At 32.2% G+C, this 24,231-nt stretch overlaps 2 protein-coding genes across 4 annotated transcripts in view; both read right to left on the bottom strand.

The window, feature by feature from the left end:
* The window catches only part of DIP2 (disco-interacting protein 2), a 304,666-nt gene that overhangs the window by 209,148 nt on the left and 71,287 nt on the right, over positions 1-24,231 (bottom strand). The window lies entirely within an intron of this gene.
* Positions 1,593-17,043, bottom strand: RhoGAP15B (RhoGAP_ARAP and RA_ARAPs domain-containing protein RhoGAP15B). 3 transcript variants are annotated; one of them, XM_090102479.1, is made up of 12 exons: positions 16,846-17,043; positions 15,239-16,757; positions 14,950-15,145; positions 12,783-12,900; positions 10,748-10,869; positions 10,462-10,585; positions 9,625-9,837; positions 8,265-8,455; positions 7,691-7,927; positions 6,836-7,195; positions 6,419-6,543; positions 1,593-5,610 (listed from the first exon to the last, which is right to left on the bottom strand). In XM_090102479.1, exons 2-12 carry the CDS (start codon positions 16,750-16,752, stop codon positions 5,478-5,480), a joined length of 3,333 nt encoding a protein of 1,110 aa, XP_089958605.1. In that variant the 5' UTR covers positions 16,753-16,757; positions 16,846-17,043; the 3' UTR covers positions 1,593-5,477. The 3 variants fall into 3 exon arrangements, with proteins under 3 accessions (XP_089958605.1, XP_089958597.1, XP_089958589.1); XM_090102471.1 differs by having other exon boundaries at positions 16,842-17,043; XM_090102463.1 differs by having other exon boundaries at positions 15,239-17,043.

Here is a 24,231-nt window from a genome sequence, read left to right on the forward strand (position 1 = left end):
GATATTCCATTGGAATATGAATAAAATACCTATAATTTTTAATAGTTGTTCCCTTACATAATGCATGCATAAGAGGTAGGTAGGTATGCATTTCTAATGTCCATGCCAATTTTGGACATTACATCCGTTTTATCTGTTTTTTAAATAACAACTGTATACCTACTAACGAATTAGTCGGAGAATAATATTTCGCCAACAGATTCCTATTAGTATTACTGAAAATATTCGATTCAGTAGTATTCCAGGGAAAACCAGATATCTCTTATCTGATATTCCCTTGCCTTGTCAAATGATACGTGAAACCAAGATAGACAAAATCTATATATATTAAATAAAACGACAAACCATACCAAAAACGACTTCTAAGCGACAGGCCAAACCATGTTATAACACACCGGATACCTTCTTTTCTTTCGGTTAAATTGTACAGCTTTTTGCGTAAATTAGGGACAGACAGAAATGGACATTGAAAAGCTAAGGTTTATTTTTTATGAAGAGACTATAAACAACAATTCATTGAATCTTATCATCACAGCTTATCATAAAATAATTATTTTTGAAGTAACGAAAATTTGAAACAAATGAATTGGCGAAACGTCTTTATCATGGCAAAATCTGGTAGAAGCTAATGCCAAGGGAACAAACAGTACAGTTAAATTAATAAATAATTAACGGAGCAATCGAGATTTCAGTCTCGGCACCGGAATAAAATCTAAGATCTAAATTAAGTATCAGGATTTAGTACGGTTGTTGAGTTTCAAGAATTTCAAACTTAAATTAGGTACCTTACATTCAAAGATCAAACTCAACACTTCTGATCTTTAAAACGACGGAGGAAATAAATAAAAGTTCTATATTTCTCTAGAAATCGTAATAAAAAAAATTTACAAGCTTTTATTTTTGTTAACTTACGACACAAACTCTTAAATATAAATCTACGCTGAAATACTACAATTAACATAACATTTCAGTATAATGAGCACTCGAAGTTTTGAAGAAACTAAAAGCGTTTAAAATGGTAATGAATACAATTATTTCATAGCTACGTACCCTATTAATTTCTTCCTCAGAAATCATATTGGAGCTATGAGCGTCTCTATTATCCATCGCTAATTTTCAGTACCCGCCGTCACGAAAACTTAATGTGCCTTAATTAAGGTACATGACAAGATTGTTCACAAAACCAATTATATTAAGTGATCGAACGAAAGAGAAAAATAAGTCAGCCGATGTTATGCGGTGGTAAAAAACAACTGGTACACATTACGTGAACTTTTCAAAGGTTTATTAAAAAGAAAGTAAAGGCAAATTAGAGTAATATGGTTTATTAATGTTAAAAGTAATTTTGTTAGGATGCTCCGTCTCCTGGCGTGCGGGCACGCTCGCGGCCTGGCACGGCCCGGTACAGCCCCCGAGATATTATGCAAACTTATTTTAAATACCACCCTGTCCCCATGTTTACTGCCCTATTTTACAGCAAATTGTGCTTGTGAACTTGAGTTTTACCTAACAACGATTTTAGTAGTCAAGTAAACACAGATTTATTCGTTTTTATTACGAAAGGGGAGTATACTTTAAATAAAACACATTCATTTTAATTATATTTTATTGACTATAGAAAAACACATGAGTATAATATTTCATACTTACATTTATGCTACTAGATGCACATAATATTTGCTGAGATATAATTCTATCTTATGTATATTAAATTCAACGGAATGATAAAATATGTAAAACATAAATTGGTACATAAGATAACTATTTAAATATTTTATAAAATAAAAAGTAAAAAGCATCAGAAATACTTAATTTGCGGATATAAAAAAATACTACACTAAATATATGGGAACCCAGAAAGAAAATCGGCTTAAAATACATCACATTCGAATCTTTTGATAAAATAATACTACACAATTCAATGACAATCAAAAATAATAATATTGGTAAGTATACATACTTACATATATTTTTTTTTTCATAAAATTTATATATTATATATTTACATTAATCGTAATAACTAATAACAATATGAATTGACTCTAGAAATTGTACGAAGTCTTTTTTTAAATTGACCGGATAGTTAAATCTTTTAAAGTCATTATCATGTACAGGTACTTTATACCTGATAATGACTTATTATTAGGAAAGTTTCCTGTAAACTTATTACCTAATGGTTCACTAATACCTGCGAATATGTATTTTTAATATTATAATTAACTTCCCTAAAGGACAGTTAGTTATCATTACAATACCTATTTCTATGTTTTTTACGCATACGATATTTTTATGGTTCATACATAAATTGACATTATTTAATTCCTGCAAGTTTTTATTTTATACGTGCTCAAATTTTGAACTACTTCCTGGTCTGAAAGAAGGGAATTGAAAATATCTAAATTCAGAAATATAATAATACATATAAATTAATACATATGAATACATATAAATTAATACAATTAACACATAAATTTCACATTTATTAGAATAGCAGAAAAATAATCTTTAAATCCACATTTTACCTGCAATAGTGTTCAAAGTATGTATGTATATTCTATAATAATAATTAGTAAAATTTAAAAAAAAATCTTATTTTTTACTGAACCTACTACGTATTCTTTTATTTTTCTTGTTTATCTTTTTATTTTGAGTATTGTGAAGTAAATATAATCATGGTTTCTTGACCTTAATTATCTATAGGTTAATTAAGATCACAATGATAATAATTTTTGGTGGTTGTGTTAATTTTTCTTTGGTTCATATATATTTTAGTTAAACAATTTTAAACTATTTAGTTAACTTTTTAATAAAAATAAATATGCGTTTATTTTGCTCCGTTATCTCTTTCTTAATAATGACTATAGAGATAAATTGGAAAGATTTTGGCGGTTCGAGTGGTATTAGTTATTTCACTAAAATTTCAATGTTATGTTCGCAGTAACCAAGTTTATTTTTTGTATTTGCGAATTGCGAGCCTTAAATTTATTAGAATCCATGATCACATTTTACTTCATTTATCTCAATTTTTATAAATTTATATCTTATCGAGCCTACCATACACCTTACATTAGACGAATAATTATTATTACGAATTTTTGTCATTAAAATAAACAGTGGATTGATTTTGATTTGGGAAAGAAAAATGTTTTGATAATTGTGATAGTTATGCATTTTGAAAATAAAATATTCGTTAATTAAAAATTTATCCGTGCATGTACTTATATAAAAAAAGATATATCGTGCATGTATATAAAAAAAGATATATAAAATATTAAACTTTAACGTCCATTTGTGATCAGAACAGTTAATATTATTTTCTGTTGGTAATCTATACGTATCATAATTATAGTTAATTCTACTACATATTTTAAAGGTATTTTATTATCTAACGTACATTAAATTGACATAATGTTCTGGGAGTAGAAGACAGCGCATGACTGGTTATTATACTGTTTTTATTTAATGAGAACACAGGCAATAAAAAGAAACCACGTATAATTTAAACTTAATGAAATTTTAATAATATGTGTACTGACTCGATTTTTAGTATGTGTACCATCAAATGTTTTTTATAGAATAAAAAAAATAGGACTTATTACAACTGAAACGCAAAAATTTATATAATCATATACAGACTTCGTTTAGAAATGAATATTCGTCAAAATAGTGAAAAATAATAACCTCAACCGTCAGTAAATTCCGCCGTAGTGAGATAAAATTCAAATTATTCAATATTTTGAAGATAAATTTTTATTGAATTAAAAACAACAACAAAAATGTTAATGTTGGAAAGAAACAGGATTTTTACAGTCATGGCTGTCTATAAATTGTTGTCTTATTTAAAAGGCACGCTTGTGAGTGACCCTTAGATAAGTAACTATCATGTACTCTTAGTATACTACAATCTTATTTACTGTAATTAAATAAAATTGTGCACCAAAAATGTAAAAAAGTCCTAAACATTATATAACCCATTGAGCCCCGAACGGCCCGATCGGTCCACGACACAATAGATTTTCTATTGTGTCTGTGATTCCGGGGCCTGAGTTAATAATATGAAAAACAATAGGGAACAAATTAAACAAATGTAAACTTTCTCTGTGGATATTTAGTTTATAGATAATTGAAATTGATAAAATAATACATATATATTATATAACCTTGATTATTACTCTTAAATAAATGATAATAATATATTATTACGTTATACACGTATAATAATTACACAGCAAATTAATAAAAATAACTATTCAATATATAGAATATACAAATCTACAGAATAATACATACTAAACCTACTGTTTAACTATGGTAATAAACTTCTCACATATCAACTTTTCAAAAGTAACAAATCATATAAAATATAATATATTTCATGTATGCAACAAAAATAAAAAAATTGTGCTTGGCTTCAAAGAGAATTAATATTTATTTGGAGGTACGATCACAGGAATGTTAGATTTGTGCTACGTTGATTGAAAACCATCACAGATTTGGTTTTTATTTTTAATATTTATATGAAAAACAAATATTACTCTCAGTAAAACAATTTTCATTCATAAATTCAGGTGTTAAATCTTGCTATAAGTAAATAACAAAGCAAGATTATTCCATTTCATATTTGACAAATAAGTACCTAACATAAGAACACAATATTTGTGATATGAAATGATCTTTCAAATCATTTATAGAAGGTGTAAAGGAAATACTAAAAAATACTTAAACTGATTAAGAAATCATGAAAATATTACGTACTACATCTATATTCTACACTTATGTATAGTTACTTATATTTCTAAATAATATATGTATAATAAGATTGTAATTAGTAGTCTTACCTCAGTTAAGAATAGTATTTTATGAGAAATTGCCTGCAATTATTTTTAACCGATTCCTCCAGATTTTTCCGTATTACGATAGATATAGTAGAACCGTAAAAACTTTTAATTCGAACCTTAATACTAAGAGAAAATAGGAATTCTTTTTCGATTGTAAAAAAAGAGTATGATGGTTCCGATACGCAAAAGAACATACAGGAAAAGTCTAGCACAATGACTTATACTTTATAGATACACGTTTTATAGTGGTAATACGTACTTAATTAATTGTTAATTACTATATAATCTAAACAAGTGTCATACAAGCCACATCACATGGAGTCGAAACAGAGTGCATTTCGCTCCTTAAGTATCACCCACAACAATCACTTTTATTATAAACTAACAAAAATAATTTCGAGACTACACAAATAAAATGGCAAGTTTTTAGCGCAAGTTTTTAGAGAGTAGGATTATCTTTCAACACAGAATGCTACAAGACTAATTTTGATGTCACTTATGTAATAAGCACAAAGAATTTCAATTTTCTCAACTAAATTTTTTTTTTCTACAACTACATATTTCAACTGCAATTTTCTACAAGTATTACAGAACAAATTCGATATTTTTGAATAATTCATATTGTAGTACCTTTTAAAGTTATGGGATAACAAGCCTAGGTGTGGGCAGAATGTTAGAATGTTCCCCGAACATTAGGGCGGCCATCCATTTCAGTTGATCTTCAGTCACCGCCCCTGCGATAGTGCATCCAAACCATGGACGATCTTTACCTCTGTAAATAAATAATTTTTGATAAAAATAGACGGGTTGCACTCCGGAAGTGCCGACAGAAGTGAAAACTTGATATTAACGTTGAGCATGTTTGATATTTTGGAATGGTATCCGTCTTACGCTTTTTCGATCAGGTCACGTGTCCTGACGCGAGTTTAAGATTTTATACCCATTACAGAATAAGTGCTCAACGCCGCTAAAGAAGTTTTCAGTTCAAAAAAACCTTAAAATTTGTCCAAATTATAATGGGATCAGGAAGCCTGTTTAATTAAAAAAAGGATTATCTAAATGCGATCACTCAGTCAAAAGTTCTGCATTAATAAAACAAAGAAACAGACAAATTGATCTACTCCTTTTTAAAGTCGGTAAACAAATTTTCAATGACAAAATTGATAAGTCCTGTTTTTTGAACTAATAGAATATTTTTTGAAATATATTTTATAGACAACCTGATTCAAATATCATGTGTGTAGGTGCTTGAGAACACACTTTACTACAATTTTAGCGTCATTATAATTATTATATTATTTTTTTGGCTTTTAGCATAGCCTATCATTAAACATGTTTTTGAATTTATGTTATACTAGCGGTCCGCCCCGGCTTCGCCCGTGGTACCTACATGTTTAAACTATCCTATCTCTCAAGTTGGATCGAGCTGCACATGGTGTGCGAATTTTATTATAACCGGTTAAGTGGTTTAGGAGTCCATTGAGGACAAACATTGTGACACGAGATTTATATATATTAAGATTTAAATAGATACATATTTATATATTTCTGTCTTTTTATAAGTTTATTGGTAATCCTACCTCTTTTGCTTATTGTTCTTTGGTATGAATGTGATCGCCCATCGCGACTGCGGGTTCCGTTTCGGCTCGTGTCCATTGTACCACAGAATGTCCTTTATATTCCATTCTTCTAGCTTGTGTGATCCCTGTATTATGGATAAATTAGTATTTTGCTATTTTCAAATCTATTTTCAAAGATAAATCACATTAAAAGCTTAATATTATTGTCAATGATTTTAGTTAGGTAAAGCGCCTATAGTATAACATAACTGCATCATGATTAAGTAATCAGAAATAAGAAACGAAAGAGAATACACAATGACATTTATTTTTATTATGCAAAAAGACCAAAAAATGAAATATTTTATCATTTTTTTTAACTAATATGCTTCGTGTTACCACCTACATAATTATTCATAAAAAACACAAATTACTCACTTGTTTATCCTTAAAATAGCACAACTTAGATTTACCGCACTCGAACATGTGCGTCTTGAAGGTTTTGGTCGTTTCGTTAGCGATTCGCAGTTCGCCGCACACCGACGTCGAAGAATTTTTCAGATTATCCATATCGTAGAGAATTTTATTATCTTTGATTATTAGATAATTATCTTTCCTGTCCTCTTCGTCCCAGTATCCCCAGCGTAAGACAACGTCTAGCAATATTTCATCCTTGTGAACAATTCGACGCAAAGACTCGTTGCAAATGACTTCTTCTATCATCATCAAATGCGACTCCATTTTGGCTTTTTCGGCGAGCTCTATGCAAATATCGGCGCTCGTTTTGCTTGGTGTCAACTGTAAGGAGATATAAGAGATAAGAAAAAAAATAAAAAGCAGGTTTTCATTGCTTTAAATTGAAAAGGACAGATAAGAAAAAAAATAAAAAGCAGGTTTTCATTGCTTTAAATTGAAAAGGATACTGGCCGCATAGCATTAAGGCGTAAAAAGAGGGTATTGTCCTGACCGGTGCGTTTACACAACTAGCTATGATTAAAGGTGCGCTCCGCTCGCTTACATGGCAGCATCACGTCACGTGGAGGAGACTGGACAATCGTCCGTACGGAGCTGTCTGCATTACTCTAAAACGCTCCTTAGGGCCGGCGCTTATACGTGCATGCGTGCGTGCATGCCACTTAGGGGAATATAACTCTTCATCACAGACATACATTAAGATAGACCACGCAAGTACCGCGCAGCGTCAAGTAAGTGTTTTATACTTAGTTTGGACACGGGAAGTACATACACTCGCGTAGTCTAATGTATGTCTGTGCTCTTTATACTAAAGCCTACCGCGACGTGGTGGCAGTCGGAGCGGTCGCGCACGTAGAGCCAGGCGCGCAGGTCGCCGGCGGCGCGCGGCGCGGGCGGCGCGGCGCGGCCCAGCACGGCCGCCAGCACGCGCCGCACGGCCGCCTCGCGCCGCACCTCCTCCTCCGTCGGCTGCCACACCGCCGCGTACCGCGCTATCAGGTCGCGCACCACTTGCTGCTCCTTCGCCGACCACGCGGTTTGCAGCGTGTGGCTCGTCTGTTGAAAATGCATCTACTTTAGTTAACCCACGGTGAGGACAGAATCTATATTGTAATTTAAAAACTAATCATCATCGCCCCATATATTTTGTTCCCATTCTCTCATAGGGAGTTCTCATAGTTCAAACCATTTTACCCCACGCTAGTCGAGTACGAGTTATATTTCGATAATTTGTAATACTGATGATGTATGAGCGTAGAACCGAGAAGATCTGAGTTATACAGTAGGGAACAGCTCACACATATCTGTATTTTTAAAAGAGTGAAGAACTGCTTAACTGGCTATGGCCATAAAATTTTCACATCAAACACAATTTATTGCAAAAAATCCTCACCAAAGCCGTGGGCATGACAGTGGGCGCCCACACGGAGGCCAAGTTCTCCGCGTTCATCTTGTTCACGTGCGCCATCGTGTGCAAAAAGTGCAGGTGCGCGAACAGCTTGCGCGCCGTGTTGCGTGCGACCAGCGGCAGCGACAGCATCACCTCCTTGTACGCTGCGTTGCGTTGCTGCTCGTCTTTTATGTCTGATGTAAATATAATAAGTAATTATATATTTTTTTGTTTTAATAGTTGAAGACATTATAGGTCCCTAATAAATTACTTCATTAAAGTAAAGTACCTCCCATACGCAAAGAAACGGAACGGAAATACATCCCAACTATCTTTGAAACTACTCATCCTATTTGACTATATATATTTTGATAATATGATGTCGTTTTTTTTAACATACGTTTTTAACGTTATAAAAAAACACAGCGAAACATATACGACGAAAATATTGAAATAATAAATACATATATGTCATTATATTAGACAGGAAATGTATAATCAATTGATAGGAAGATTCAAGAGCAATGCGTCTCAGATAATAAAATTGACACTGGAGATCAGAGGGCGATGTCTATTTTCGAATTAAGAGAAACCATTCTTAAATAACGAGAAAATAAATTGCAATCGTTGAATACTTTACAATGCGATATTGTACCACTCTATTATACATATATGTATGTACTTACATGTATTCAATAATAAGCCGCTAGGTGTTTTTACGAGTAGAACTAAAATTATTACATGAGCTCATCTATTTCGTAAATTGTTTCTTCAAGATATCCCCCAGATTAGGTATTATTTACATATACTCTATCGAAGTACATATTTCAATTCGTTTTTAATTGCCTGTTATATAACAAAAAAACGGCAATTAAAAGTAATTTTAATACTTTGAAGCAGTTGCCTTCTTTGTTAATTAACTCTGCTATACAAACCGAGTCTTGGCTTCCGACACGAGATTAGGTGATGAATGGATTTTATGTATATGATTAATACTTTGAAGAGATCACTCTTTAGTGATAAGGCCACCCTCTGTGCTAGTTTAGCTATAAGTTTTAGTTTTAAGTAATTTGTATAACTAGCATAGTAAAGCGTTATAAATAAATAAAAATACTTTATATTATGTACTCGTCCCAAAATTTGTCTCATGATTCAACGACATTTACACTTTTATATTATAATACCAGCATTTTAGTAAGAAACGTTTGACACCTGTGACGTCATTATTTTCAGTAATTCGTGTACTTCAAAGGACAATATTTTTTTAATTTTTTGTTAAATATTATTGATTTTATTCAGGTGTTTGATTGATTTTACTTCATTTTACTTAATTTATCCATATAAATGTCTCCATTTTACATACCCAAAGCGGCAGTCAGCGCCTGATGTTTGTCCTGCGGTACCAGGGCCTCAGGAAGGTCGCGGAAGAATCTCTTCAGCACTCCAGCCACATCGTGCTCCGAGTGCTCCGCGGGACTGAGCACCACTGACCACGCATCTCGTCTGAACCGGCCCAGTAGTTCAGACAGTACAAGACTACTGCCCGCTCTACGGTATATACCCTCGGAGAGGCTGCCTGAAATACCATTATTAAATATTGTACCATTTTATGGGAATAAATGTCTTTCTATTCTGTTCTAGATTTATGTAGTATAGAAGTACAACCAGAAAGTATTATTTTACGATTTTCGATAGATTCATCTCTTTTTGCCGCCCGAGTAGACAAAGAAAGCCATATGCCATTCAAAAATAAAGTAGTGTAGGTGTGAGGCTAAAGTGGTGAAGTAATTTTGAAATGACAAGCATATTTGCAAAAAACAAAATATTTCTTGTCTATAGTATTGTTAGAGATAAATGAGTTTACATTTTTTCCAAGGTTTTCCTATCTATTTTACAATTGAATGCAGTCAATGGTAAAAAAAATATCTAACAATACAACAATAAATCTTCTTTGATACTTATATTTTAAAAAATAAATTTTAGTGAGGATACAATGTTACTTTCATTTTTATTTTCCCTTATTTCTAACGCTAAAGGAATTTTAAAAGAGAAATTTAAAATTGTCGTGATATATTCTCGCAAAAATTAAAAAAAATTACTGATATATACAAATCTACATAGCTTTGTCCAGAATTTCATCGAGTAAAATAGAACTCGATACAATACTGGAATTAATGTATATTTAAAACTCAATACATACCATGCGCATAAATAAAACTAATACATTTGTCGACGATGGCGGGCACATCGTCTTTAGTAAGCTGCTGGTGGTGCAAATATGCCCCATTGTTATGTGCTGCTAATTTTAGCATATACTTCCAACCCTAAAACAGAAGCAGAAAGTTACTTTGCAAATTCAAAAAAAAAATAACAAATTTAAATTAATTAAAATATATTAAAACAATTGAATATAAAACAACACAAAAAATCAAGAACACCTTTTGATGTTAGTCATATTTGACAAACAAAAAAACATTTTTTATTACCTTGAGTTCCTTTTCATGGTGAAAGTGTAAATATAGAGTGGCGTGTGGACAGTCGAGTAGCAAGTTCGGGCTGCCGTCAGAAGGACATTTCTGTTTCGTCTCTTCATCCGCATCTTGAGTGACTGAAAAATAGATTTTTTATCACCAAAGTGCACTGGCTGAATCTATCAAATCTTCATACAAACTTTGAACCTAACCTAAAGAACACCTAAGGTTTTAAGTTTTTTTAACCTTGCTTGAAAATGTAGTCTTCATTAACTCCTCTTTATAATACACTAGCGCAGCGGTCCGCCCCGGCTTCGCATGTGGTACATATTTCGTAATAAAAGGTAGCCTATGTTCTTTCTCAGGGTCTAAAAATTGTCTGTGCTAAATTTCATCAAAATCGGTCCAGTAGTTTATGCGTGAAAACCATACATACATACATACATACAAACCTTTCCTCTTTATAATATTAGTATAGATATCCATACTAATATTATAAATGCGAAAGTAACTCTGTCTGTCTGTTTGTTACTGAATCACGCCTAAACTACTGAACCAATTTTCATGAAATTTGGTATGGAGATATTTTGATACCCGAAAAAAGGACATAGGCTACTTTTTATCCCGGGAAAATGACGCAATCCCGGAAATTCCAAGGGAACTATGCGGGTTTTACTTTGCCTGCGCGGGCGCGGGCCGCGGGCGGAAACCTAGTTTATATATATTTTGGATTATATTAGTAGCATTGTTACTACGACTTCAACATTTTTTGTACATTACATACGATGCGTCATTAAAATTATAATATAAAATATTTGAGATTCAATATTACAATATTTACTAATTGAATAAACAATATGAAAGGTGATATTTAGTGTCCACCGCCACCATTATCATTTTGTTATAACATTTCTTATCATTTGATTACATTTGCAATTGCATCGTTAACAACGTTGCATTATAATCGTAACTGTACTCATTCTGTGTATGTGTATTTAGCATTGCTATTCATCTATACCGTTGTCCGTTATGGTTTCAGTAAACACTAGACCCATTCTTGATAACAATGCGTCATTGTTGGACAAGAGCTGGTCTAAATAAATAAAATGCTGACAGGCGAATACGATACGCAGGATGAATCAACGGAGTACCGACATTTTCTGAGAAATCCTGCGTGACACAGCTTCCTATGTTTGTTTCCTATTAAGTCGCTAGTTATGTAAGCGCGTATCGCATTGTTCCATAGTCGACAATCATTTAAATCGATTCTTTGTTCTTTAAAATTAGAATTATGCTCGTTACTTCACTTTGCTTATAAATAACACTTAACTCGTTATTTCATCTCAACAGTTATTTAAATTATTATCAATTTAAATTAAAAATTATCCGAGATTTTTTAATGATTTATTAAAATCTCTTATCGTTGAAATCAGAAGATAGAAGAATTATTATTATCGAGATTATATCTGATATTGTAAAAGAAGCCCTTAAAGCATCAATATAAAAGTAAATTCAAGAAAAATTCTCGAATTTACCAAAATTAGCATGCCCCGCACGGCGCACCCACGATATTATGCGTTTCCGTGTGATAAAATTATCATTTCAATGCAAGGTCACGCATGGAAAATATTTACCGTGATCGTATTTAACATGTAATAAAGGAATTTTGGTCGCTAATAAAATATACTTTATAGTAAACGAAATATGTAACTATTTAGCCTGATAATAATTATGGATGGGACTATTTATTAAGCACATCATGTACGCTGGTTTCATGATGGGCCATTCAAGGATCATACGCTAAAGAATTTAGCTGAGCATATGTACTTTATGAATGATATCAACCAAAAAGATGAAAAAAAGGAATCATAATGAATATATGTATAATACATATTTCCCTGTTATATTCTTATCTTAATAGGGATTTAGGGATTTTCTATACACTATTATAATACAGTGGTAAACATGCAAATTGCGATACCTATACTAAATACCTATACTAAAATAAACACCACACTATAAAATTGGCTTTAAATTGTACTATACATACCAACACATCTAGTCTTCCTCAGGTCAACGATACACAAGGTGTCAGGCCCCGTGCAATACACGAGGACTCGTCTCACCAACATCAACCAAGCGCCGCGCCACTCGCCTGTCACACCTTCCTATTGGCCAATGATTTACAATTACATTGTTTGTATACTAGATAATCCAAAAATTCGGACTTATTTGTAACTAATTCCAAAATTCTCGGGTTGTTTTACAAAGGTAATATAGAAAGATAATGTTACATAGGTAGAAACTTGGTCGAAAAGTATACAGAACAAAGCTATATAATTTGCAGTATTTTCAAGAAAATATATGTCAACTAATGTACTTTAAAATAGAAAAATACGAACAACTTTTAGCATATAAGAGGTACAGGTAGCACAACATATTATTATGTAGGTATTCAAACGCCGGAAAGAGTAATTGCGCTAGTTTAGGGCGCTTGTGCACTACAAGGAATTTTACTGTCCGGCATTCCGATTTTTTACGGTCCGGTGTGGCATGAAAAAACCGATGAATTGCTTGTGCACCTGTCCGTCTTTACTCGGATCAGTGCGGTACAGTTCAAGGAAGTATGGCGGTATAATGCTATCATAAATGATTGTTTTCGCATTTTACAAGAAACGAGTAAAAATATAGAAGGTGAAAATATTATATTACTTCGGTATAATAAAAAGTAAAGTTCCATAAGAGATTTAAAATGCGTGTTTCACTTATTTATTTTAATCGGTGACGAGGAGCTAAATCTATTCCCACTTGAACTTTAACTTACCAACACTTACTTAGATAATAATTATAGGTCAATGCTTGGTCAATGTATATAAAATAACAATACCGACTTCTCAAATCTCATTGCCAGCTAAAAGAAAGTAAAACAAGAGCTTGCTTTCAATTGGCATATGCAATAAAAAGAGTAAAATCCAAGCAAGTGGGCACTCGAAAACAATTATACCTACAGCGACTCGTAAACTCAAAAAACCATCCGGAATAGGGAAAAGTAAAATGTCGGACAGTAAAATTACGTATAGTGCACAAGCTAGTATTTAGATTAATTGCGTGCCATACCGGACCGTAAAAAATCGGAATGCCGGACCGTAAAATTCCTTGTAGTGGACAAACGCCCTTAGTGATATAATGTCAGGTGATGCATGACAGTTTGCATCATTATCAAGAAGTCAATATAAACTGATTTTCAAATCATTAATTTTTATATAAAGTTAATAAACTCGTATTTTTATTAAAAAACATTTTTCGGAAATAAAAATATTTAGATGATATTTCGTTCGCATTTCTTTATTATATATTCGCAAACGCAAAGTGTTTATAGCACTGAAAAATATTTTATAAGCCAAAGCAATATTTCTCCCAATAAATTCAAACAAAATCTTTAAATTGTTTAGGTAAATTATTTCTTCTTGATTCCTTCCTTCCTGAATAAAATATCAAATTTAAATTTCTATCATCACTCAATCAGCTGTAGATCAAACAGACAATGAATCATCATTTCTGTATATATAGGAAACATATAAATAGGAACATAATAACAAATATTTCATTCATTCGCATCAGCAAATAATATGATAAGTATGAATAAAATATGTACATATTTTACAAAGACTAGCTTGTCAGCAAGTTCAACTTTAGATATTGTATAGTCAGTGAAGTATTATTGTGTTAGAATGCTGTGCTAATTGAGAAGAATTTACAGTTACTGACACGGATTTTAATTCGCATTTTAAATAATAAAAGAAAACAGTTGCATGGCAATACATAGATTATAAGATTAGCCATAAATATTAAGGGCAGCATTTATGGTTTCATTATCAAAAATTCAATGTTATGTATGTATTCAAATTCAATGACTGATTGTAATAAATTTCTATATTGTAAAATGATATAAGGACAACATTTTTAACATTTATATTGGCCCTTTCCTTCCTTTCTAATTACATATTAATTGAATAATTGCAAAGTTAAAACTAATTACCAGTAAATGATAAAGTAGTTGTGGGTAAAGTAAAATCTTTACCATAATATCAGATACAAGATTAGACCTTATACAAATAAATGATAAAGATAGCATTATAACTGCATATAAGATATTTCACTGTGTAATTAGAGCAAATCTAATTAAATGTATTAAATAACAGTAAAATAATAATTACCTTCATGTAACACCAGCCACATCTAGTAAACTCAGACATGTATTTGGTTGGGAATCCATTTGTCAAATGTTCAACAATCTTTTGTCCCCAATTTCTCCTTTCTGAAGCACTACCGCAACCAAATAATACTTTTCTTGGAGTACTTCTTATTCCCATTGATATTGATAGTTCAAAACAGTAGTTATTATTTGTAGAACTGAAAAAGATTATTTTATTATAAACTCATTTATGTAATCATGTATGCAATGCTAAATAAATAAAAAGAAAATAAAATATAAATCATACTAACCTAGATGATAGAGGTAAAGCTATTTGTACAGAGTTAATACTATCCAAAGTATATAATTCCTTTACAATAGAGTTGGTTGTGTCCGTGTAGCACATTAGTTTCTGATCGGACAAAACACAGTATCGTGACTGTGAATTTTTAAAGAAATCCTCAACCCCTCCTAACACTTCTTTATTTAATATTCCACTGAAATAAGACACTGGTAATTTATTGATTGGGGGTCTCTCTACTGTTTCAACCTTTGTAACAGTTTGTTTTGATGATTTATTAAGAACATTGTCCAGTTTCAACATATGTGAAAACCGTTGCATAACAGAATTGTTTGTTTTGACTTCATCTACAGTTTCAACAACAGAAGTGCTGTCAACTCCAACATACCAATTTGAATTATTATCTTTGTCATTTTTTGGGGCAGGTTGCTTAACTGAAGTTTCACCAGTAACCAGGCTATCAAAACGTTCAGGGGGTGTTGGTGGGTTAAAATAATCACTTTCCACAAAATCAAATGTTTCATCGTTGGCAATATCATTAGATACAATTGTTCCATAAGTATCTCCTATAAGAAACGATTCAAGCAATAACAACTCATTACTAACTCCGTCATACTTCTTTGTGGTTGGAGTTGTAGAAAAATTTAAGGGATCAAATTCAAATATTGTACTTTTGCTGGGTCGTTCAATTGTTTCTGGACTTGGAGGTGGAGGTCTAGTGGGTGGATGAGGCAGAGTCCAGTTTTCATAAAGTGAGTTTTGTCTCATAAATTCAGCTTGACTAGCACGTTTTTTTCTTCTACCTGGTACTTCTGGAGCTGACCGTACACTTATAAAACTGTTTGCTCGTGATGGTTTTGGTGTATCATATGTTTCCGAATCAAAGTTAGAAATTGAATCATTTTGATCAAACTCTGTACCATCCTGAGAGATGTTACTTACACTATCATCTATAGAATCTGAATTGTTTGAGAGTAATGATTGGTTATCTAAAGGATTATGATGGGATGTTGGATTGTCCATTGTAGATGGCCCTTCATCAGCTTGTAGTCTCTTCTGTTCCAAAAGGGGAGAATGAAATTGAATATTATCAAACAAACTTACGTCAACCGCCGGCATAGAGACACATCTTTGTGGATCTTCGTCTTGAGCATTGTCAAATTTTTTCGAACGTCTAATTTTTAACCCAGCTGTCTTTGTGCCTTCAATAACTGATTTGGTAACTGATGCTCTAACAGCTTTCGATGTATTTATCGTTTTCTCTAAAGTATCCTTGGCAAACTTCGATCCATCCATTATAGATTTTTCGATCTTTTCATTCGCTGTTTTAGCAGAACTGGTGACTTTATGTGCAACGTCTTCGGTAATCTGTTTTGAAACGGAACCAATAGATTTGAATAGTTCAGAAGCTGTAACTCTTTCATTATTTTGCACCTTTGTTCGCGGCAACGGTATCGGTCGCTTCAATGGGTCAGTTTGGGGATATGCTGCAGAACGTGGTTTTGGGACTGGTGGCGAATCCATAACTCCTAGACGAAATAATTGTATTATTTTACATGAAACGAACACATTGTTATTGCCCAAACACAAAATAAAAATAAACAAAACACTACCAACAGGGCAGTACGTGAGTCACACCATACATTTACAATTATTATTTGTTCTACTTAATCTAACATTAAAATATGATAGTGGTAAGTAATCATAATCAATTATTATTAAATAAATAAACAAAAGAAAATCATAGGGAAACTAAAAAAAAAACTAAAAAAAAACGAAGATCGAAGAACACAGTAATAACACAAACTAATCAAACCATAGAGCAAATTGCAAAGCCAAATGTCAAAACCAGGATAAAAATCCGTAGACAATAATAGACTCAAGACTGACCTCAGAGACCTCAGAGGAATAAACCTATAGAGTACTTGTATCGAGCGTATACAATTTACATATATTTGTTTCTTTCTATCTAAAGAAAACGTCGTAAGAAAGAATGAGATAGCTATAGACTACAAGCTACGTTTCAACATAGTCATGGCACCATTTTTACTATAGGTACGTATTTAGATAGATAGAAGGTGATAGTGATGGGATGTGCTTCAATCGATAAAATCGTGAATGCATTTTGCATTTACGGTTTCGTGAAATAATAAATAATAAAAAAAAACAAAATTAATCATAAATTTCAGTTGAATACATTATTTGTTTAATCCTACGAATATAATAAATGCGAAATTATGCGAGAATGGATAACTTTCTCTTTCACTGCTGAACCGATTACAATGAAATTTTGTACATACACACATAGGATAGGTTTTATACCGGAAATCCCACGTGAACGGGAACTGTGCGGGATTTTCTTTAAAAACGCGGGCGGAAAGCTAGTATATTTTAAAATAAATTTTAAAACTTGAAATATAACTACATAATTTAAAATAAAGATCAATAAAGTTAAAGGAGTGAGGAGAAAGGCACAGTCAGCATGAATTTTAACAAGTTCATAAAAGGACAGTTTTAAAGAAAACATTTTCCTTACATCCTACTAATAAAGCGAAAGTTTGTGAGGATGGATGTTTGTTACTCTTTCAAGCGAATACTACTAAACCGATTACAATGAAATTTGGAAAAATTACTTTTGATCCCGTAAATCCCACAGGAATGGGAACTATGCGGGTTTTTCTTTGAAAACGCATGTATATTAAGTATGTATTTCAATAGTAGTTTCTCATCTATGAGAACTGTCATTTAATCAACCGTTTAATTTTCACATAGTTACACATTTATAGTAAATGTGTAAAAAAATTTCCAAATAAAAATTCACTCACACACAAATGTATTTATTATCTAAAGGAACAAAAAAAAACGTAAGCGTAAGATTGCACAATTCTTCTAGAGTATCCATCTTGATAACACGCAGGCTCGAAATGCAGTGAACACAATCTAGTAAATTTCGACGGCGTCCAATCTACACGTCTCATGTTTTATACCCATTTCTTATTTAGCTCTGGAAATCTAAAACAAAATGAATTTATTAATAATCTAAAAGAGAAACAACAAACTAAACAGATAAGTAAAATAATATAAATTTATATAAGTAAAATAAAACAACCACGTGGTATTTTTATTTTCCTGCTGTAGAAAATATACATCAATTATTTGCTACAACAACTACATATAAATCTGATATAAGAAACAAAATAAATAAATCAACGTTAATATGAAATAGATTTTTTGTCATAAATCGATAATATACGCTAGATGTGTTACAACACTACGGTGGTAAACAAAATGCCAAACTTGATAATATTGTGACATTTTTTAAAAATTATTTAATTCTTTTGTATTCCACAACCCCATAAAGTGGGTAAATGTTACAGTTACAACATAAACTTATAAAAAAGCGCTTGATATAACCTTCAAATAGGGTTAGAACATAAATATTTATCAATTTGCTGAAAATCACTTACCGATGGAAAGATATTTTTTCATTGTTTTCATCCAAAACTCCCATTCGACTAGTAATAGCCGGTAGCTAAACATACAATAGTCATTTTAGCACACTGACAAATAAAAAGAAACACTATACACTTTATATTTTCTAAATATTTCGTTAAAAACACTTGACGCACTGAGCCCACCAGCTGGTTGGAAAACAAACTGACTGCCGGCGCGCTACGTTTGAAGACAGTGCAGATACTCTATCGCTATCTCAATCTGACTTATGCTGTTATTGACTAAGAGTAAGTAGATTAGAAAATATGTATTTTGTTCTGTCTCAATATAAGAACTCTATAGGTTTATTCCTCTGAGTCAGAGACTGACTCAAACGAAAATAGATACTTGGGCGATGACAGATAAATAATTATCAAATATATTATTTTTCGATACAATATTTTTTGTTGGCCATATTGTGGTGCAAGTGTGGGACCCTAAAAATTATAATAAATTTTTATTTAGGTGCGCATAATGTATAATATGTCAAGAAGCTTATAATATGTAACACTGGAAAATATAGCGTCTAGGAATGTCGACTGAGCCCTGGGGACAAGTTCATTGAACCTTACTTATGTTTTTTATCCCTTTCACTTGCCAACAACATCATTTGAAGCATTATTGGATAAGACAATATTATTTATGCTGAATTATTCAAGTATCTAAGCCAACCATTAAAAAGTCACACTCACACTCCCTTATTATGGCTACTCTCAGTTTGTCAATCCATACTTAATATTATAAATGCGAAAGTAACTCTGTCTGTCTGTCTGTTACTCAATCACGCCTTAACTACTGAACCAATTTGCATGAAATTTGGTATAGAGATATTTTGATACCCGAGAAAGGACATAGGATAGGTTTTATCCCGGAAATCCTACGGGAACGGGTTTTTCTTTGAAAACGCGGGCAAAGCCGCGGGCGGATAGCTAGTATGGCATAAAAGTGATAAAAGTGTCAAAAAAATTGCGTCGCTTCCGTAGACAGAGAAACCGTCGCTTAGAATATTTAAACATAAACAAAAAAGAAAGAATATTTAAACTAATGTTGCGTATTTAGTCAAGTTCCAGCGACCACGGGATGTCTTTAAAAAAAAAATTTACATTGAAATGAATTTAATTGAGGTCTGTAATTACCTACAATAAGATGTTTAAACCACAGGTTTAAACAGTACCACGATCTGGAGATCGCGTCTTCTTAGAAAATGATTAGGGATGTCGTCGCCGCGACGGTTGAGTGAGCGATTCTCCGTAATCACTTTCTTAGTTCCAGTTATTAACAAAACTATTGCAACAAAGTGGATACATTGTTGCAAGTAAGTATTAATATAATAGGTAAACTACTAAAATATGGATTCAGCGGGTTTTGGATGTATAACTCCTCCCTCTGTAAGTTCGAGATTATCCATGGGGTTGGGGATGATTTCGAACATCGAATTACATTTTTATACGATTTCTGGCTAAACTGTACATTAGGGCGTGGATTTGAGAGTTGTAAATTTTTTTGTGGTTAGCAAGTGGTTAGCTATAATAATTGTCCTATCTAAATCTGAAATTTCACTCTGAGGAAACTTTTAGTTTTTGAGTTACGAATTTTTGAAAATCGTAAAATTACTATAGAAAGTTAGTCCATCTTGTTTTTGTTACGCATATTTATTAATTCTCAATATGTAAAATTATTATTTTCCACTATTGAAATTTACGTCATGTACATTACATATTACCAAAATATTATGTACCTACTATCTAAACATCTTTCATACCAAATGCCATTCTTAAATTTTTAGTCTATGAAAAATGACGCAAAATGGCGCCCGCCAAAAATTTTGCTCGAACCAAGTTTTAAAATTAATAATAATTATCATGTAGTTACATACTTACCGATGAAAAGTTATTCCTTTGCACTTTTCCGTATTATTTGTGCAATATCGTAACACACACGAATATTTGATGAGTTTCACTTTAAAACAAACAAAAAATGAGCGTGACATTAGCGCCAATGAGCGAGCAAACGACTGAGTGCAGATAAGCCATTTGACCTATGTTGAGCGGAACATAAGTAATGTAGGCGGTGTCGTCTCCAAACGTAGTAATAGTATCTCAATGCTCAAAAACTAAAAGTTTCCTCAGAGTGAAATTTTAGATTTATGTTCCGGATACATTACCTATATTCCAACCAAAAAAAAATTTACGACTCTCACCTCCACGCCCTATAATGTAACTAGCGGTCCGCCCCGGCTTCGCCCGTGGTACCTACTATCCTATCTCTCAAGTTGGATCGAACTGCACATGGTGTGCGAATTTTATTATAATCGGTTAAGTGGTTTAGGAGTCCATTGAGGACAAACATTGTGACACGAGATTTATATATATTAAGATAAAGATTTACCCGATTCCTTATAAGTTATAACTTATCAATACAAGACAAAATATAATCACTACATATTATGTATAAAACAAAGTCGCTTTCTCTGTCCCTAATCCTATGTCCCTTTGTATGCTTAGGTAAATCTTTAAAACTATGCTACGGATTTAATGTTTGATGAAAAATTGATAAGTTCTGTAATACATTCGTCCTGCAGCAAGGATGTGGTTTCCATTTCAGGACATAAGAAACGTGCTTCGTCAAGTTCTAAACAGGATTGCGTGAGCATACTTACTTTCAACCCTTTCACTAGGATATAAAGATATTTAGGAAGGATAATGGAAGTAAGATTATCAACATCACTTTGGACAGGTAGATAACTGTATTAATTTATAATATTATGTAATTGTAAATTTCGTTATTTATTAATGGTATTATATGCATTATGCATGATATTAATTTAATCTGATTCTGTTTTGTTCATATGCTTTGAGCTCAATAATTTGCTCTATTTTATTTAACAATATTTTCTAAGTTTACAGGATATAATAACTTATTCGTAACTAGCTGTGACCGTGACTGCATAGTATAGTTACTACATACTTGACATATAAGTATTGAGTAAACACGTACTACCATGAACAATTAAAAGTATTACGTACCTACATATCAAAGAAAATGAAGAACCTAACCTATACCAAATAGTTACTATTGTATTTATTAATTATAAACTGGCAGACGTGCAGCGAACGCCTCTGCGTTTTTCCAAACTATACAAGGCCAGCACGCAACGGTGTGAAACTAATACCGTGTATAGTTTGGAAATAACTTTTTTACAAAGTTCTTCCAATCTATAAAACAGTAGTACCCAAATACTCGCGTATACTTTGTAAGTAAAAATACCGCTCCAAAATATACAGCTCCAATACGCATGCGGACTAATCGTGTATGTTTCGGAGTAAGCGCGCCCTCTTTCCATTGCTCGCATTTATATTATTGTATTATTAATTATTAAATCTATTATTAAAATGTATATGTGTATGTAATGTTGCGTACTGATCGTAATTTTTTTTGTATCGAGGATGCTTGTGTCTTTGTTCCCGACTATACTGCACGATTCACAATAGTGCAAAATTTAAGAATCTAACAAGTCCAGTAAAAGACGGTTGCGAGGCGACGGAGCCCTGCTTTGCGGGGCTCCTATTTATGTATACTTAAAAAAAACACGAACCTATCCTAACAACAATTTTGTACAATGCTTTTGCTGACTCCATAATATCATACGGCCTATCTAGCTATGGTAGGACTCACAAAACATATTTAAAAAGAATTCTGAATTTACAAGTTCGAATTCTTAAAATAATAGTGTCACCACAAATAAAAATGAAATTTAAAAATGATAAACTCTTTAAACACTGTAATGTCCTGTAAATTAATTTTAAAATTGAACTTCAGTTGCTCAAGGAAAACTTTTTCAAAACAAACAATCAAACAATAAACTCTAACTGCTACCACACACGTAACACAACACTTAAGAAATTAACGAAACCATTCTCAAAAAACATGTATGGTCAACGTCGTACCGCGTACTTGCTACCGGATATATTGAATGGGTTGGATAATAAACTAAGAAATAGTATTACTAAAATAAATACCAAACGTAAACTCAAGCAATATTATATAGCCCAATTGTAGTTATGTATAGTAAAGTTATAAAAATTGTCTTCATATTATAATATAAACATTATTTAGTCTTCAGTTATAAAAATTGTGAAACAGTTAACCGAAATTGTCATTATGTAAATACGAAAATATCAGTCACAACTGTACACTTATGTACTTTGTAAACCTTATTGTTTCTGATAATAAAAAAAAAGTTGAAAATGGCGTAAAATAGATAGTCCAGGATCCTTCGCCCATTTTTGCAAGTGATTACTATCAAGCTAATTTTCCGTGAGTAGCTTTATTTTGATGAGACGCCCAATAATTTCATGTACGAATCTCTCGATTGTGGTAGCTAACAGAGGTAACAAGGGTAAAATATTTCGATTTGATGGTTCTCCAATATTTATTACGCAATTTGTTGGACAATACCTATGTCTGTTGAATTATATGAAGTATTAAATAAGTGAAAACAAGAAAATCAGCTAGTAAGTAATCGTTTATGATGACCTCGATACACATTGGAAAGAGGGGACTCTTTGATCAAACCATAGATTTTGTAGGACAAATATTTTTTCGAATAATTTAGATAATTATCTTGAGATTGAACAAAAAAAAACATTCAGTAAGTAATAAATATTTGAGAAAGATCAAATCAAAATATTTTATCCTTGTTACCTCTGTTAGCTACCACAATCGAGAGATTCGTACATGAAATTATTGGGCGTCTCATCAAAATAAAGCTACTCACGAAAAATTAGCTTGATAGTAATCAAGTGCAAAAATAGGCGACGGATCCTGAACTAAGAGATAAGTCTCTTAAATAAAGATAAACGATAGCTTTATTTGATTCGAATGCAGTCTACAAAAATGTATCGGAAATGTGTATTAGCCATCGAGATATATGTATGTACATGGTATTAGCACACAAAAGTTATAAACAAATTAAGTTGCAGAAAAAGGTATTTCGTTTATTGTTAATAACTCCGAAAATATTAACATTTCAGAAATTTTGAAAAAAGATTCTTAAAGAGGAGGAAATTTCCAACGAAAATCTCCCGACTCCCGGAATTCTATCTCCATTATTTATAATTTTAATTTATATAACGCTGAAAATAGGCCTCCGCGCATTGAGATAATATTAATATGGAGACGACACCGCCTACATCACTTATGTTCCACTCAACATACGCCATGTGGCGTATGTTGAGCGGTTTTTTTTAATGGTTTTAAAGTGAAACGCATCAAATATGCCTTCGTGTGTGTTACGATATTGCACAAATAATACAAATAATACGGAAAAGTGCAAAGGAATAACTTTCATCGGTAAGTACCTAACTAGATAATAATTTTTAAAACTTAGTTAGGGCAAAAAAATGGCGCACAGATTTTGTTCGTGGTGTCTCCTCCATACGTAGTAATATTATCTCAATGCCTCCGCGTGACATTTTTAGGTAGCGCGCGCGGCTTCAAAACCGAGCACAC

This window comes from Colias eurytheme, chromosome 1 (genome assembly GCF_061535395.1).
Source record: "Colias eurytheme isolate Ceu_HAF_F1 chromosome 1, ilColEury1 Martin Lab GWU primary, whole genome shotgun sequence".
Classification (NCBI taxonomy): Eukaryota; Metazoa; Arthropoda; class Insecta; order Lepidoptera; family Pieridae; genus Colias; species Colias eurytheme.

Coding starts and splice junctions, on each gene's coding strand:
- RhoGAP15B (XM_090102479.1), bottom strand. CDS start 16,752: ATGGATTCGCCACCAGTCCCAAAACCACGTTCTGCAGCATATCCCCAA. Junction 10,586..10,747: donor ACCATGAAAAGGAACTCAAG/GTAATAAAAAAT, acceptor CTTCTGTTTTAG/GGTTGGAAGTATATGCTAAA. Junction 6,544..6,835: donor GCTATTTTAAGGATAAACAA/GTGAGTAATTTG, acceptor TCCATAATACAG/GGATCACACAAGCTAGAAGA.